We start from the raw sequence: 13332 nt of genomic DNA, 5'->3' as shown, positions 1-13332 counted from the left end.
TAAAAAAAAATCCAACACTTCCTTTTGCAGTATTATTTATACCTTTACAATTACATTTTTGGGGGAAGATTTTTTTTTCTGTTTTTTTTTTTTTTTTAAGATTTTAGAAAAAAGTGATATACAAACTGATTTTACTTGTGGTCTATAGATTTTTAAACTTTAATTTTATGTTTTGACATCTATTTAACTATTTAATCAGATTTCTCTGAAACATTAATTTCAAGTTGATCCATTTTATATATGACCATAGATGTTATCAGAAACATAACTTTCCTTCCATATAAAATGTTTTTTTCTCAATATTTTCTCCAATTCTGTAGCTTCCATTCCAGGGATTACATCAAGCAGTGAAATAACAGGTAGGTGAATCAGAAAACTTATGAAATGACAAAAAGTGTTTTTACGTATTATTAAAAATGTTTTTTTATATATTAGAATCAAGAGAGCCATTCTCATATACTTAGGACTTTTTCTTCACCAAACTGAACACTGTTTTTCTTTCTCCTGTTATTTATTACTTTCTCTAGTTATTTATTACTTTGTCTGTCTCTGTATATAAATATATATTTTAAAACATGACATTTTTATTAAGGTATAATTGGCATATAACATTATATTAGTTTCAGGTGTTCAACATAATGACTTGGTATTTGCATATTTTGCAAAATGATCACATTTTATCTAGGTAACATCCCTAAAGTCACAGATAATGGTTTGCATCCTTGTATTCTTAACTGCATTTAGTCCCAAGCTACAAGTATTCAACAAATATTTGTAGAATGAATGGATGTTTCTTCTTTTTCCCATCCCTAATTTTTAAATTATGTTTTTTCTTTTGTCACAGAATTTCTAGCCTAGTCATTAGACCAATGATTAGATGTTATTTATGCTGATGAAGCTTATAGTTTATACATTTCATTCATTAGAGCTAATATCTCTTCTCTAGAAAACAAGATATAGTGTAAAATCAAGATTATTTTTGATTTATAATTTTATATCATGATATAGAATTAGAACTAATTTGGAGCATCTTTGTAATTTTGGTGTTGTCAATTATTTGTTACTTAATACCATGTTCCTTATATTCTAAGGGCAAACATGTCGAAGTATCACCATCATAGTGTGGAATATCATAAAAGTGGCCAACTGATATGTTTAATTTATATCAAACTTTCTCTTATGTCGAATATCAGTAGTGGCTGTGGCTCTTTCAGTGTAAATTTAGAGAGTGACCCATTACAGAAATATTTTTCTTTATTCGACAGTTGTAAGTCTATTTCTGGTGGCCTACTAATGATTTCATCCTGAGTTGTTTAAATACACTGCAGAATAATTTTCTAGCTACATATTATCTCAGCCATAAACAATAGTCTGAACTCCTAATTCTCAACCTGATTCTCATTCAAAGATAAGCAATTTAGTTCAGTTATATAGGCCTCTTTCAGTTAAAATATAATCATTCATTCAACTACCAAAACTTTTGAATTTTGAAACCATTTAAAGTATTCTTAACTATTGATTTGATGAATTGTATACTCATGCACCCTGGAGGAGGGCATGGAAACACACTCCAGTATTCTTGCCTGGAGAATCCATGGACAGAAGAGCCTGGAAGGCTATGATCCACTGGTCGTAAAGAGTTGGACAAGTGAAACAACTTAGCACACATACTCATTTATGTTGGCGTTCAGTCAATAAGTGGTGTCAACTCTTTCTGACCCCATGAACTGCAGCAGGACAGGCTCTTCTATTCTCCATTATCTCCCGGAGTTTGCTCAAATTCATGTCTATTGAGTCTACAATGATATCTAACCATCTCATCCTCTGTTGCCTCCATTGTTTTTGCCTTCAATCTTTCCCAGCATTAGGGTCTTTTCCAATGAGTTGATTTTTTGTATCAGGTGGCCAAAGTATTGGAGCTTCAGCTTCAGCAACAGTCCTTCCAATGAATATTCAGGGTTGATTTTCTTTAGGATTGACTGGTTTGATCTCCTTGTAGTCCATGGGACTCTTGAGAGTCTTCTCCAGCACCACAATTTGAAAGCATCAGTTCTTTGGTGCTCAATCTTCTTTATGATCCAACTTTCACATCCATATATGACTACAGGAAAAACCATAGCTTTGACTAGATGGGACTTTCTCAGCAAAGTGATGTTTCCTCTTTTTTAATAAGCTGTGTAGGTTTGTCATAGCTTTTTTCCCCAGGAGCAAGCATCTTTTTATTTCACAGCTGCTGTCAATGTCTACAGTGATTTTGAAGCCCAGGGAAAGAGTATCTGTCATGGCTTCCACTTTTTCCCCATCTATGTTGCCATGATTTGATGGGTCTAGATGGCATGATCTTAGTTTGCTTATTTTTTATTTTTCTAATTTTTTAATTTTTTTACTTTACAATATTGTATTGGTTTTGCCATACATTGACATGAATCTGCCATGGGTGTAGATGTGTTCCCCATCCAGGACCCCCCTCCCACCTCAATCCCCATCCCATCCCTCTGGGTAATCCCAGTACACCAGTCTTGAGCACCCTGTATCATGCATCAAAACTGGACTGGAGATTTGTTTCACATATGGTAATTTACATGCTTCAATGCCATTCTCTCATATCGTCCTGCCCTTGTCCTCTCCCATAGAGACCAAAAGACTGTTCTATACATCTGTGTCTCTTTTGCTGTCTTGCATACAGGGTTATCGTTACCATCCTTCTAAATTCTATATATATATGCATTAGTATACTGTATTGGTGTTTTTCTTTCTGGCTTACTTCACTCTGTATAATAGGCTTCAGTTTCATCCAACTCATTAGAACTGATTCAAATGTATTCTTTTTAATGGCCAAGTAATATTCCATTGTGTATATGTACCACAGCTTCCTTATCCGTTCGTCTGCTGATGGACATCTAGGTTGCTTCTGTGTCCTGGCTGTTATAAACAGTGCTGCGATGAACATTGGGGTACACGTGTCTCTTTCAATTCTGGTTTCCTCAGTGTGTATGCCCAGTGGCAGGATTGCTGGGTCATATGGCAGTTCTATTTCCAGTTTTTAAAGGAATCTCCACACTGTTCTCCATATTGGCTGTACTAGTTTGCATTCCCACCAACAGTGTAAGACAGTTCCCTTTTCTCCACACTCTCTCCAGCATTTATTGCTTGTAGACTTTTGGATAACAGCCATTCTGACGGGCGTGAAATGGTACCTCATTGTGGTTTTGATTTGCATTTCTCTGATAGTGAGTGATGTTGAGCATCTTTTCATGTGTTTTTTAGCCATATGAATGTCTTCTTTGGAGAAAGAAGTTTAGTTCTTTGGCCTACTTTTTGATTGAGTTTTTTATTTTTCTGGAAATGAGCTGCAGGAGTTGCTTGTAAATTTTTGAGGTTAATTCTTTGTCCATTGCTTTGTTTGCTATTATTTTTTCCCATTCTGAAGGCTGTCTTTTCACCTTGCTTATAGTTTCCTTTGTTGTGTGAAAGCTTATAATTTTAATTAGGTCCCATTTGTTTATTTTTGCTTTTATTTCCAATATTCTGGGAGGTGGGTCATAGAGGATCCTGCTGTGGTTTATGTCAGAGAGTGTTTTGCCTATGTTTTTCTCTAGGATTTTTTTTTTTTTTTAATAAATTTATTTATTTTAGTTGGGGGCTAATTACTTTACAATATTGTAATAGTTTTTGCCATACATTGACATGAATCAGCCATGGGTTTACATGTGTTCCCCTTCCTGGACCCCCCACCCACCTCCCTCCCCATCCCATCCCTCTGGGTCATCCCATTGCCCCGGCCCTGAGCCCTTGTCTCATGCATCAAACATGGAAAGGTGTTCTGTTTCACATATGATAATATACATGTTTCAATGCTATTCTCCCAGAACGTCCCACCCTCACCTTCTCCCTCAGAGTCCATAAAATTGTTCCATGCATCTGTGTCTCTTATTCTGACTCGCATATAGGGTTATCGTTACCATCTTTCAAATTCCATATATATGCATTAGTATAATGTATTGTTGTTTTTCTTTCTGGCTTACTTCACTCTGTATAATGGGCTCCAGTTTCATCCATCTCAGTAGAACCGATTCAAATGTATTTTTTTTAATGGCTGAGTAATATTCCATTGTGTATATGTACCACAGCTTCCTTATCCACTCGTCTGCTGATGGACATCTTGGTTGCTTCCATGTCCTGGCTATTGTAAACAGTGCTGCGATGAACATTGGGGTACACGCGTCTCTTTCAATTCTGGTTTCCTCGGTGTATATGCCCAGCAGTGGGATTGCTGGGTCATATGGCAGTTCTAGTCCCAGTTTTTTAAGGAATCTCCACACTGTTTTCCATAGTGGCTGTACTAGTTTGCATTCCCACCAACAGTGTAAGAGGGTTCCCTTTTCTCCACACCCTCTCCAGCATTTATTGCTTGTAGACTTTTGGATAGCAGCCATTCTGACTGGTGTGAAATGATACCTCATTGAGGTTTTGATTTGCATTTCTCTAATAATGAGTGATGTTGAGCATCTTTTCATGTGTTTGTTAGCCATCTGTATGTCTTCTTTGGAGAAATGTCTGTTTAGTTCTTTGGCCCATTTTTTGATTGGGTCGTTTATTTTTCTGGAATTCAGCTGCAGAAGTTGCTTGTATATTTTTGAGATTAATTGTTTGTCTGTTGCTTCATTTGCTATTATTTTCTCCCATTCTGAAGGCTGTCTTTTCACCTTGTTTATAGTTTCCTTTGTTGTGCAAAAGCTTTTAATTTTAATTAGGTCCCATTTGTTTATTTTTGCTTTTATTTCCAATATTCTGGGAGGTGGGTCATGGAGGATCCTGCTGTGATTTATGTCGGAGAGTGTTTTGCCTATGTTTTCCTCTAGGAGTTTTATAGTTTCTGGTCTTACGTTTAGATCTTTAATCCATTTTGAGTTTATTTTTGTGTACGGTGTTAGGAAGTGTTCTAGTTTCATTCTTTTACAAGTGGTTGACCAGTTTTCCCAGCACCACTTGTTAAAGAGATTGTCTTTTCTCCATTGTATACTCTTGCCTCCTTTGTCGAAGATAAGGTGTCCATATGTGCGTGGGTTTATCTCTGGGCTTTCTATTTTGTTCCATTGATCTATATTTCTATCTTTGTGCCAGTACCATACTGTCTTGATGACTGTGGCTTTGTAGTAGAGCCTGAAGTCAGGCAGGTTGATTCCTCCAGTTCCATTCTTCTTCCTCAAGATTGCTTTGGCTATTCGAGGTTTCTTATATTTCCATACAAATTGTGAGATGATTTGTTCTAGTTCTGTGAAAAATACCATTGGTAGCTTGATAGGGATTGCATTGAATCTATAGATTGCTTTGGGTAGTATACTCATTTTCACTATATTAATTCTTCCAATCCATGAACACGGTATATTTCTCCATCTGTTTGTGTCCTCTTTGATTTCTTTCATCAGTGTTTTATAGTTTTCTATATATAAGTCTTTTGTTTCTTTAGGTAGATATATTCCTAAGTATTTTATTCTTTTTGTTGCAATGGTGAATGGTATTGTTTCCTTAATTTCTCTTTCTGTTTTCTCATTCTTGGAGTATAGGAATGCAAGGGATTTCTGTGTGTTAATTTTATATCCTGCAACTTTACTATATTCATTGATCAACTCTAGTAATTTTCTAGTAGAGTCTTTAGGGTTTTCTATGTAGAGGATCATGTCATCTGCAAACAGTGAGAGTTTTACTTCTTCTTTTCCTATCTGTATTCCTTTTATTTCTTTTTCAGCTCTGATTGCTGTGGCCAAAACTTCCAAAACTATGTTGAATAGTAGTGGTGAGAGTGGGCATCCTTGCCTTGTTCCTGACTTTAGGGGAAATGCTTTCAATTTTTCACCATTGAGGATAATGTTTGCTGTGGGTTTGTCATATATAGCTTTTATTATGTTGAGATATGTTCCTTCTATTCCTGCTTTCTGGAGGGTTTTTATCATAAATGGGTGCTGAATTTTGTCAAAGGCTTTTTCTGCATCTATTGAGATAACCATATGGTTTTTTTCTTTCAATTTGTTAATGTGGTGTATTACATTGATTGATTTGCGGATGTTAAAAAAACCTTGCATTCCTGGGATAAAGCCCACTTGGTCATGATGTATGATCTTTTTAATATGATGTTCGATTCTGTTTGCTAGAATTTTATTAAGGATTTTTGCATCTATGTTCATCAGTGATATTGGCCTGTAGTTTTCCTTTTTTGTGACATCTTTGTCTGGTTTTGGAATTAGGGTGATGGTGGCCTCATAGAATGAGTTTGGAAGTTTACCATCTTCTGCAATTTTCTGGAAGAGTTTGAGTAGGATAGGTGTTAGCTCTTCTCTAAATTTTTGGTAGAATTTCGCTGTGAAGCCGTCTGGTCCTGGGCTTTTGTTTGCTGGAAGATTTCTGATTACAGTTTCGATTTCCGTGCTTGTGATGGGTCTGTTAAGATCTTCTATTTCTTCCTGGTTCAGTTTTGGAAAGTTATACTTTTCTAAGAATTTGTCCATTTCTTCCAAGTTGTCCATTTTATTGGCATATAGCTGTTGGTAGTAGTCTCTTATGATCCTTTGTATTTCTGTGGAGTCTGTTGTGATCTCTCCATTTTCATTTCTAATTTTGTTGATCTGATTCTTCTCCCGGTGTTTCTTGATGAGTCTGGCTAATGGCTTGTCAATTTTGTTTATCTTCTCGAAAAACCAGCTTTTAGTTTTGTTGATTTTTGCTATGGTCTCTTTTGTTTCTTTTGCATTTATTTCTGCCCTAATTTTTAAGATTTCTTTCCTTCTACTGACCCTGGGGTTTTTCATTTCTTCCTTCTCTAGTTGCTTTAGGTGTAGAGTTAGTTGATTTATTTGATTTTTTTCTTGTTTCTTGAGGTACGCCTGTATTGCTATGAACCTTCCCCTTAGTATTGCTTTTACAGTGTCCCATAGGTTTTGGGTTGTTGTGTTTCCATTTTCATTCGTTTCTATGCATAATTTGATTTCTTTTTTGATTTCTTCTGTGATTTGTTGGTTATTCAGAAGCGTGTTGTTTAGCCTCCATATGTTGGAATTTTTAATAGTTTTTTTCCTGTGATTGAGGTCTAATCTTACTGCATTGTGGTCAGAGAAGATGGCTGGGATGATTTCAATTTTTTTGAATTTACCAAGGCTAGATTTATGGCCCAGGATGTGATCTATCCTGGAGAAAGTTCCATGTGCACTTGAGAAAAAGGTAAAATTGATTGTTTTGGGGTGGAAAGTCCTGTAAATATCAATTAAATCTAAGTTGTCTATTGTATCATTTAAAGTTTGTGTTTCCTTGTTAATTTTCTGTTTAGTTGATCTATCCATATGCGTGAGTGGAGTATTAAAGTCTCCCACTATTATTGTGTTATTGTTAATTTCCCCTTTCATACTTGTTAGTATTTGCCTTATATATTGTGGTGCTCCTATGTTGGGTGCATATATATTTATTATTGTTACGTCTTCTTCTTGGATTGAACCTTTGATCTTTATGTAGTGTCCTTCTTTGTCCCTTTTCACATCCTTTATTTTAAAGTCTATTTTATCTGAAATGAGTATTGCGACTCCTGCTTTCTTTTGGTCTCCGTTTGCATGAAATATGTTTTTCCATCCCTTCACTTTCAGCCTGTGTGTGTCCCTAGTTTTGAGGTGGGTCTCTTGTAGACAGCATATATAGGGGTCTTGTTTTTGTATCCATTCAGCAAGCCTTTGTCTTTTGGTTGGGGCATTCAACCCATTTACATTTAAGGTAATTATTGATAAGTATGATCCCGTTGCCATTTACTTTGTTGTTTTGAGTTCGTGTTGAAACATCCTTTCTGTGTTTCCTGTTTAGAGAAGATCCTTTAGCATTTGTTGGAGAGCTGGTTTGGTGGTGCTGAATTCCCTCAGCTCTTGCTTGTCTGTAAAGCTTTTGAATTCTCCTTCATATCTGAATGAGATCCTTGCTGGGTACAGTAACCTGGGTTGTAGATTATTCTCTTTCATTACTTTAAGTATGTCCTGCCATTCCCTTCTAGCCTGAAGGGTTTCTATTGAAAGATCAGCTGTTATCCTTATGGGGATCCCCTTGTGTGTTATTTGTTGTTTTTCCCTTGCTGCTTTTAATATTTGTTCTTTGTGTTTGATCTTTGTTAATTTGATTAATATGTGTCTTGGGGTGTTTCGCCTTGGGTTTATCCTGTTTGGAACTCTCTGGGTTTCTTGGACTTCTGTGACTATTTCTTTCCTCATTTTAGGGAAATTTTCAACTATTATCTCCTCGAGTATTTTTTCATGGCCTTTCCTTTTATCTTCTTCTTCTGGGACTCCTATGATTCGAATGTTGGGGCGTTTCATATTGTCCCAGAGGTCCCGGAGATTTTCCTCATTTCTTTTGATTCTTTTTTCTTTTTTCCTCTCTGCTTCGTTTATTTCCATCATTCTATCTTCTACCTCACTTATCCTATCTTCTGCCTCCGTTATTCTACTGTTGGTTCCCTCCAGAGTGTCTTTTATCTCCTTTATTTCATTATTCATTCTATATTGACTCCTTTTTATTTCTTCTAAGTCCTTGATAAACATTTCTTGCATCTTCTCAATCTTTGTCTCCAGGCTATTTATCTGTAACTCCATTTTGCTTTCAAGATTTTGGATCATTTTTATTATCATTATTCTAAATTCTTTTTCAGATAGATTCCCTATCTCCTCCTCTTTTGTTTGGCTTTGTGGGCATTTCTCATTTTCCTTTACTTGCTGAGTATATCTCTGCCTTTTCATCTTGTTTAGATTGCTGTGTTAGGCGTGGCCCTTCTGTATTCTGGTAGTATGAAGTTCCTGTTTATTGTGGAGGTTTCTCACTGCGGTTGGGGTTGGACAGGTGGCTTGTCAAGGCTTCCTGGTTGGGGGAGCTTGTGTCGGTGTTCTGGTGGGTGGAGCTGGATTTCTGCTCTTTAGAGTGCAATGGAGTGACCAGTATTAATTTTTGAGATGTCTATGGATTTGGTGTGCCTCTGGGCAGCCTGTATATTGATGCTCAGGTCTATGTTCCTGCGTTGCTGAAGAATTTGCGTGGTATGTCTTGCTCTGGAACTTATTGGCTCTTGGGTGGAGCTTGGTTTCAGTGTATATATGGAGGCTATTGGATGGTCTCTTATTAATTAATGTTTCCCCTGGCTTTCAGTCTTATTCTTGTAGTAGCCTCTAGACTTCTCCTTCCATACAGCCTCAATAATAAAACTTTTAGGTTAATGGTGAAAAGATTCTCCACAGTGAGGGATACCCAGAAAGGTTCACTGAGTTACATGGAGAGATGAGGTGGGGGGGGGGGGTTGGGGTGACCAGGAGGGGAAGAGGGGAATTCAAATGTGGAGAGAGCAATCTAGCCAGTAAGCACTTCCCTCTGTGCTTTCCACAGTTTGGAACCCTCAGAGTGGTTCACAGAGATACATAGAGAGGGGGGAGGAAGGTAATAGAGGTGAGCATGAGTAGAAAGGGAGGAATCAAGAGGGGAGAGAGAGATCTGGGCAGTATCCTGTTCCTGAAGTGTTCTCCGGTACCCAGAACACCCTCAGAGATTCACAGAATTGGGTTGAGAAGAGAAGGAGGAGGGTGGGAGATAGAGGTTCCCTGGGGGAGAAGAAAGAGCATCATCAATAGGTGGAGAGAGTGATCAGGCCAGTGATCACACTCCTGAGTAAAAATGGGTCCTAAAGATTGGGTTCTTAAATGTACAAAAGTGATTTCAAATATGTAAAACAAAGATTAAAAATCTAGAGGTTAGACTCTTATAAAACTTACAATATAAAAAAAAAGAAAAAAGGAAACAGTGTAAAAAGAAAAAAAACCAGTAAAACAGTAAAAAAAGAAACAGTAAAAAAAAGTAAAACAGGAAAAAAAACATTAAAAAAAGAAAACACAAAAGGTATAAGATATATGTATGTAGTTTGCTTCAAAAATAGGGTGTTTTTTTTTTTTTGCAAGTTAATAGTGGGTTATGAAAATGAAATTTAAAGGTGTAATAGGGGACTTGAAGAAAAAGGAAAGAAGAGAAAAAAAAATAAAAAAAAATTTAAAAAAATAATAATAATAGTAAAAAAATATATATATCCCGGACTTTCTCTGGAGCTGTTGTGAGCAGTGTGGGATCTGCTCAGTTTCAGATAGATCCTTATTCCTGCTTATACTTTTCAAGATCTATAGGTCCTTTTCAATGCAGTCGGTATTAACTACAGGGATTTTAATCTGTTGGCCTGTCCCTTCCAAAGCGCTTCCCTCTGTTTATTTGGCTTCTGTTTGGAGATCTCTTCAGTATCTAATTTCCGCCCTGCAACAAAGCGGTGGAGGTGATCTCTTTAGGTTCGCTTGTTCAATCGAGCTGTGGGGAGGAAGGAACACTGCAAATCTGGCGTGTGTGTGGTAAGCTCGCAGTGTCTCGGCCGCACTGGGTTCGCCCCCGCTCACGGCGTGTGTGCTTTCCCCGTCTACCCTGCTCAGGCTTCAGGTTACTCGGCCGGGGAGCGGGCCCTGAGCTGCGTGCACTTCCCAGGTCTAAGCCGCTCAGGTTCAGGCTCCCGGTTACTCCACAAAGGCGCAGACTCGGTTTCGCCCGCGGCTTGTGCCGTTCCCGGTCTGAGCTGCCCCGGCGGCCAGGAGTTTGGCGAGCGCGCTCTCCCCTGTTGGGGCGGTGCGGCTTATCACCTCCCTGGTCCCCGCCTCGGTTTACGGGCGCGCCCAGCTCCGGTGTGCTTTGTGTCGGTTCTGGGGAGCTGGTCTCTGGCTGTGACCCTCCCGCGGCTGTCGACCCTCCGGGATCTCAGGCAGTCTTTGCTTAGAAACTGGGAGCCTGTTTGCAGTTTGGTAGGGGGTGCCCTCTCTGGAGCCGAGTTTGCCCCTTTCCGGCTCTGGCGGGCCCCGCCTGCCCGCTGTGTCCGGCGGGGGATGGGGCGGTCCGCAGTCGGCTAGCTCTCCTCTGGTATCGCTCAGTCCTTTGTTCTGTGAGCGGGCCGGCAGTGCCTTAGAGTTGGGCTTTTCGCGGGATAGTTCTCTCTCTCTGGCTGTCCCACAGTTTAGGTTACTATCTCACGTTAACTCCCTCAGATTGCCCTCGGGGCACTCGGGCCCGGTCCTTACCCTAGGCAGTGCCGCCCGCTCCTCTCCGTTCAGCCCCCACTTGCTGGTGGCGGATGATGCGAGCGTCTGGGGTTCTTTGCTGGGAGTTGCTTTAGGCACGTAATCTGTGGATTTTATTTATTTTTTCCTCCCAGTTACGTTGCCCTCCGAGATAAGAAATCTTCCCCCACACCCGCCGGTGGGAGGGTTTCCTGGTGCTTGGAAATTCCTCCTCTTTTACGACTCCCTCCCCAGGACGGGTCTCCGTCCCTAGCTCTTTTGTCTCTCTTTTTATCTTTTATAATTTCTCCTACCTGCTTTTGAAGATAACGCGCTGTCTTTGTGGAAGCCTGACGTCCTCTGCCAGCCTTCAGAAGTAGTTTTGTGAAGTTTGGTCAGCGTTCAGGTGTTCTTTCGATAAATTTGTGGAGGAGAGAGTGGTCTCCCCGTCCTATTCCTCCGCCATCTTAGCCCCGCCTCTCGCATCAAACATTTGTCTTCTCTAGGATTTTTATAGTTTCTGGTCTTACATTTAGATCTTTAATCCATTTTGAGTTTATTTTTGTGTATGGTGTTAGAAAGTGTTCTAGTTTCATTCTATTACAAGTGATTGACCAGTCTTCCCAGCACCACTTGTTAAAGAGAGTGTCTCTTATCCATTGTATATTCTTGCCTCCTTTGTCGAAGATAAGGTGTCCATAGGTGCGTGGATTTATCTCTGGGCTTTCTATTTTGTTCCATTGATCTATATTTCTGTCTTTGTGCCAGTACCATACTGTCTTGATGACTGTGGCTTTGTAGTAGAGACTGAAGTCAGGCAGGTTGATTCCCCTAGTTCCATTCTTCTTTCTCAAGATTGCTTTGGCTATTTGAGATTTTTTGTAGTTCCATACAAATTGTGAAATTATTTGTTCTAGTTCTCTGAAAAATATCATTGGTAGTTTGCTAGGGATTGCATTGAATCTGTAGATTGCTTTGGGTAGTATACTCATTTTCACTATATTGATTCTTCTGATCCATGAACACGGTATATTTCTCCAACTATTTGTGTCCTCTTTGATTTCTTTCACCAGTGTTTTTTAGTTTTCTATATATAGGTATTTTGTTTCTTTCAGTTCAGTTCAGTCACTCAGTCATGTCCGACTCTTTGCGACCCCATGAATTGCAGCACGCCAGGCCTCTCTGTCCATCACCAGCTCCCGAAGTCTACCCAAACCCATGTCCATCGAGTCAGTGATGCCATCCAACCATCTCATTCTCTGTCGTCCCCTTCTCCTCCTGCCCCTAATCCTACCCAGCATTAGGGTATTTTCCAATGAGTCAACTCTTCACATGAGGTGGCCAAAGTATTGGAGTTTCAGCTTCAACATCAGTCCTTCCAGTGAACACCCAAGATTGATCTTCTTTAGGATGGGTTGATTGGATCTCCTTGCAGTCCAAGGGACTCTCAAGAGTCTTCTCTAACACCACAGTTCAAAAGCATCAATTCTGCAGTGCTCAGCTTTCTTCGCCGTCCAACTCTCACATCCATACATGACCACTGGAAAAACCATAGCCTTGACTAGATGGAATTTTGTTGGCAAACTAATGTCTCTGCTTTTAAATATGCTATCTAGGTTGGCCATAACCTTCCTTCCAAGGAGTAAGCGTCTTTTAATTTCATGGCTGCAATCACCATCTGCAGTGATTTTGGAGCCCCCAAAAAATGTCTGACACTGTTTCCACTGTTTCCCCATCTATTTCCCATGAACTGATGGGACCAGATGTCAAGATCTTAGTTTTCTGAATGTTGAGCTTTAAGCCAACTTTTTCACTCTCCTCTTTAACTTTCATCAAGAGGCTCTTTAGTCCTTCTTCACTTTCTGCCATAAGGGTGGTGTCATCTGCATATCTGAGGTTATTGATATTTCTCCCAGCAATCTTGATTCCAGCTTGTGTTTCTTCCAGCCCAGCGTTTCTCATGATGTACTCTGCATATAAGTTAAATAAGCAGGGTGACAATATACAGCCTTGACGTACTCCTTTTACTATTTGGAACCAGTCTGTTGTTCCATGTCCAGTTCTAACTGTTACTTCCTGACCTGCATACAGGTTTCTCAAGAGACAGGTCAGGTGGTCTGGTATTCCCATCTCTTTCAGAATTTTCCACAGTTTATTGTGATCCATAGTCAAAGGCTTTGGCATCATCAATAAAGCAGAAATAGGTATTTTTCTGGAACTCTCTTGCTTTTTCGAT

The 13332-nt window shown here is 39.2% G+C and overlaps 1 protein-coding gene across 1 annotated transcript in view; it reads left to right on the top strand.

The window, feature by feature from the left end:
- MUC19 (mucin 19, oligomeric) overlaps window positions 1–13332 on the top strand; it is a 158284-nt gene that overhangs the window by 36296 nt on the left and 108656 nt on the right. The window contains 1 exon segment of the mRNA XM_081590500.1: window positions 321–359. Within this exon segment, the coding sequence (XP_081446626.1) occupies window positions 321–359 (39 nt within the window).

This window comes from Giraffa tippelskirchi, chromosome 4, assembly GCF_054371585.1.
Source record: "Giraffa tippelskirchi isolate mGirTip1 chromosome 4, T2T-mGirTip1v1.2.pri, whole genome shotgun sequence".
Lineage (NCBI taxonomy): Eukaryota > Metazoa > Chordata > Mammalia > Artiodactyla > Giraffidae > Giraffa > Giraffa tippelskirchi.
The sequence above is the reverse complement of the archived record's forward strand: the minus strand, read 5'-3'. Positions and strand labels throughout refer to the sequence as shown.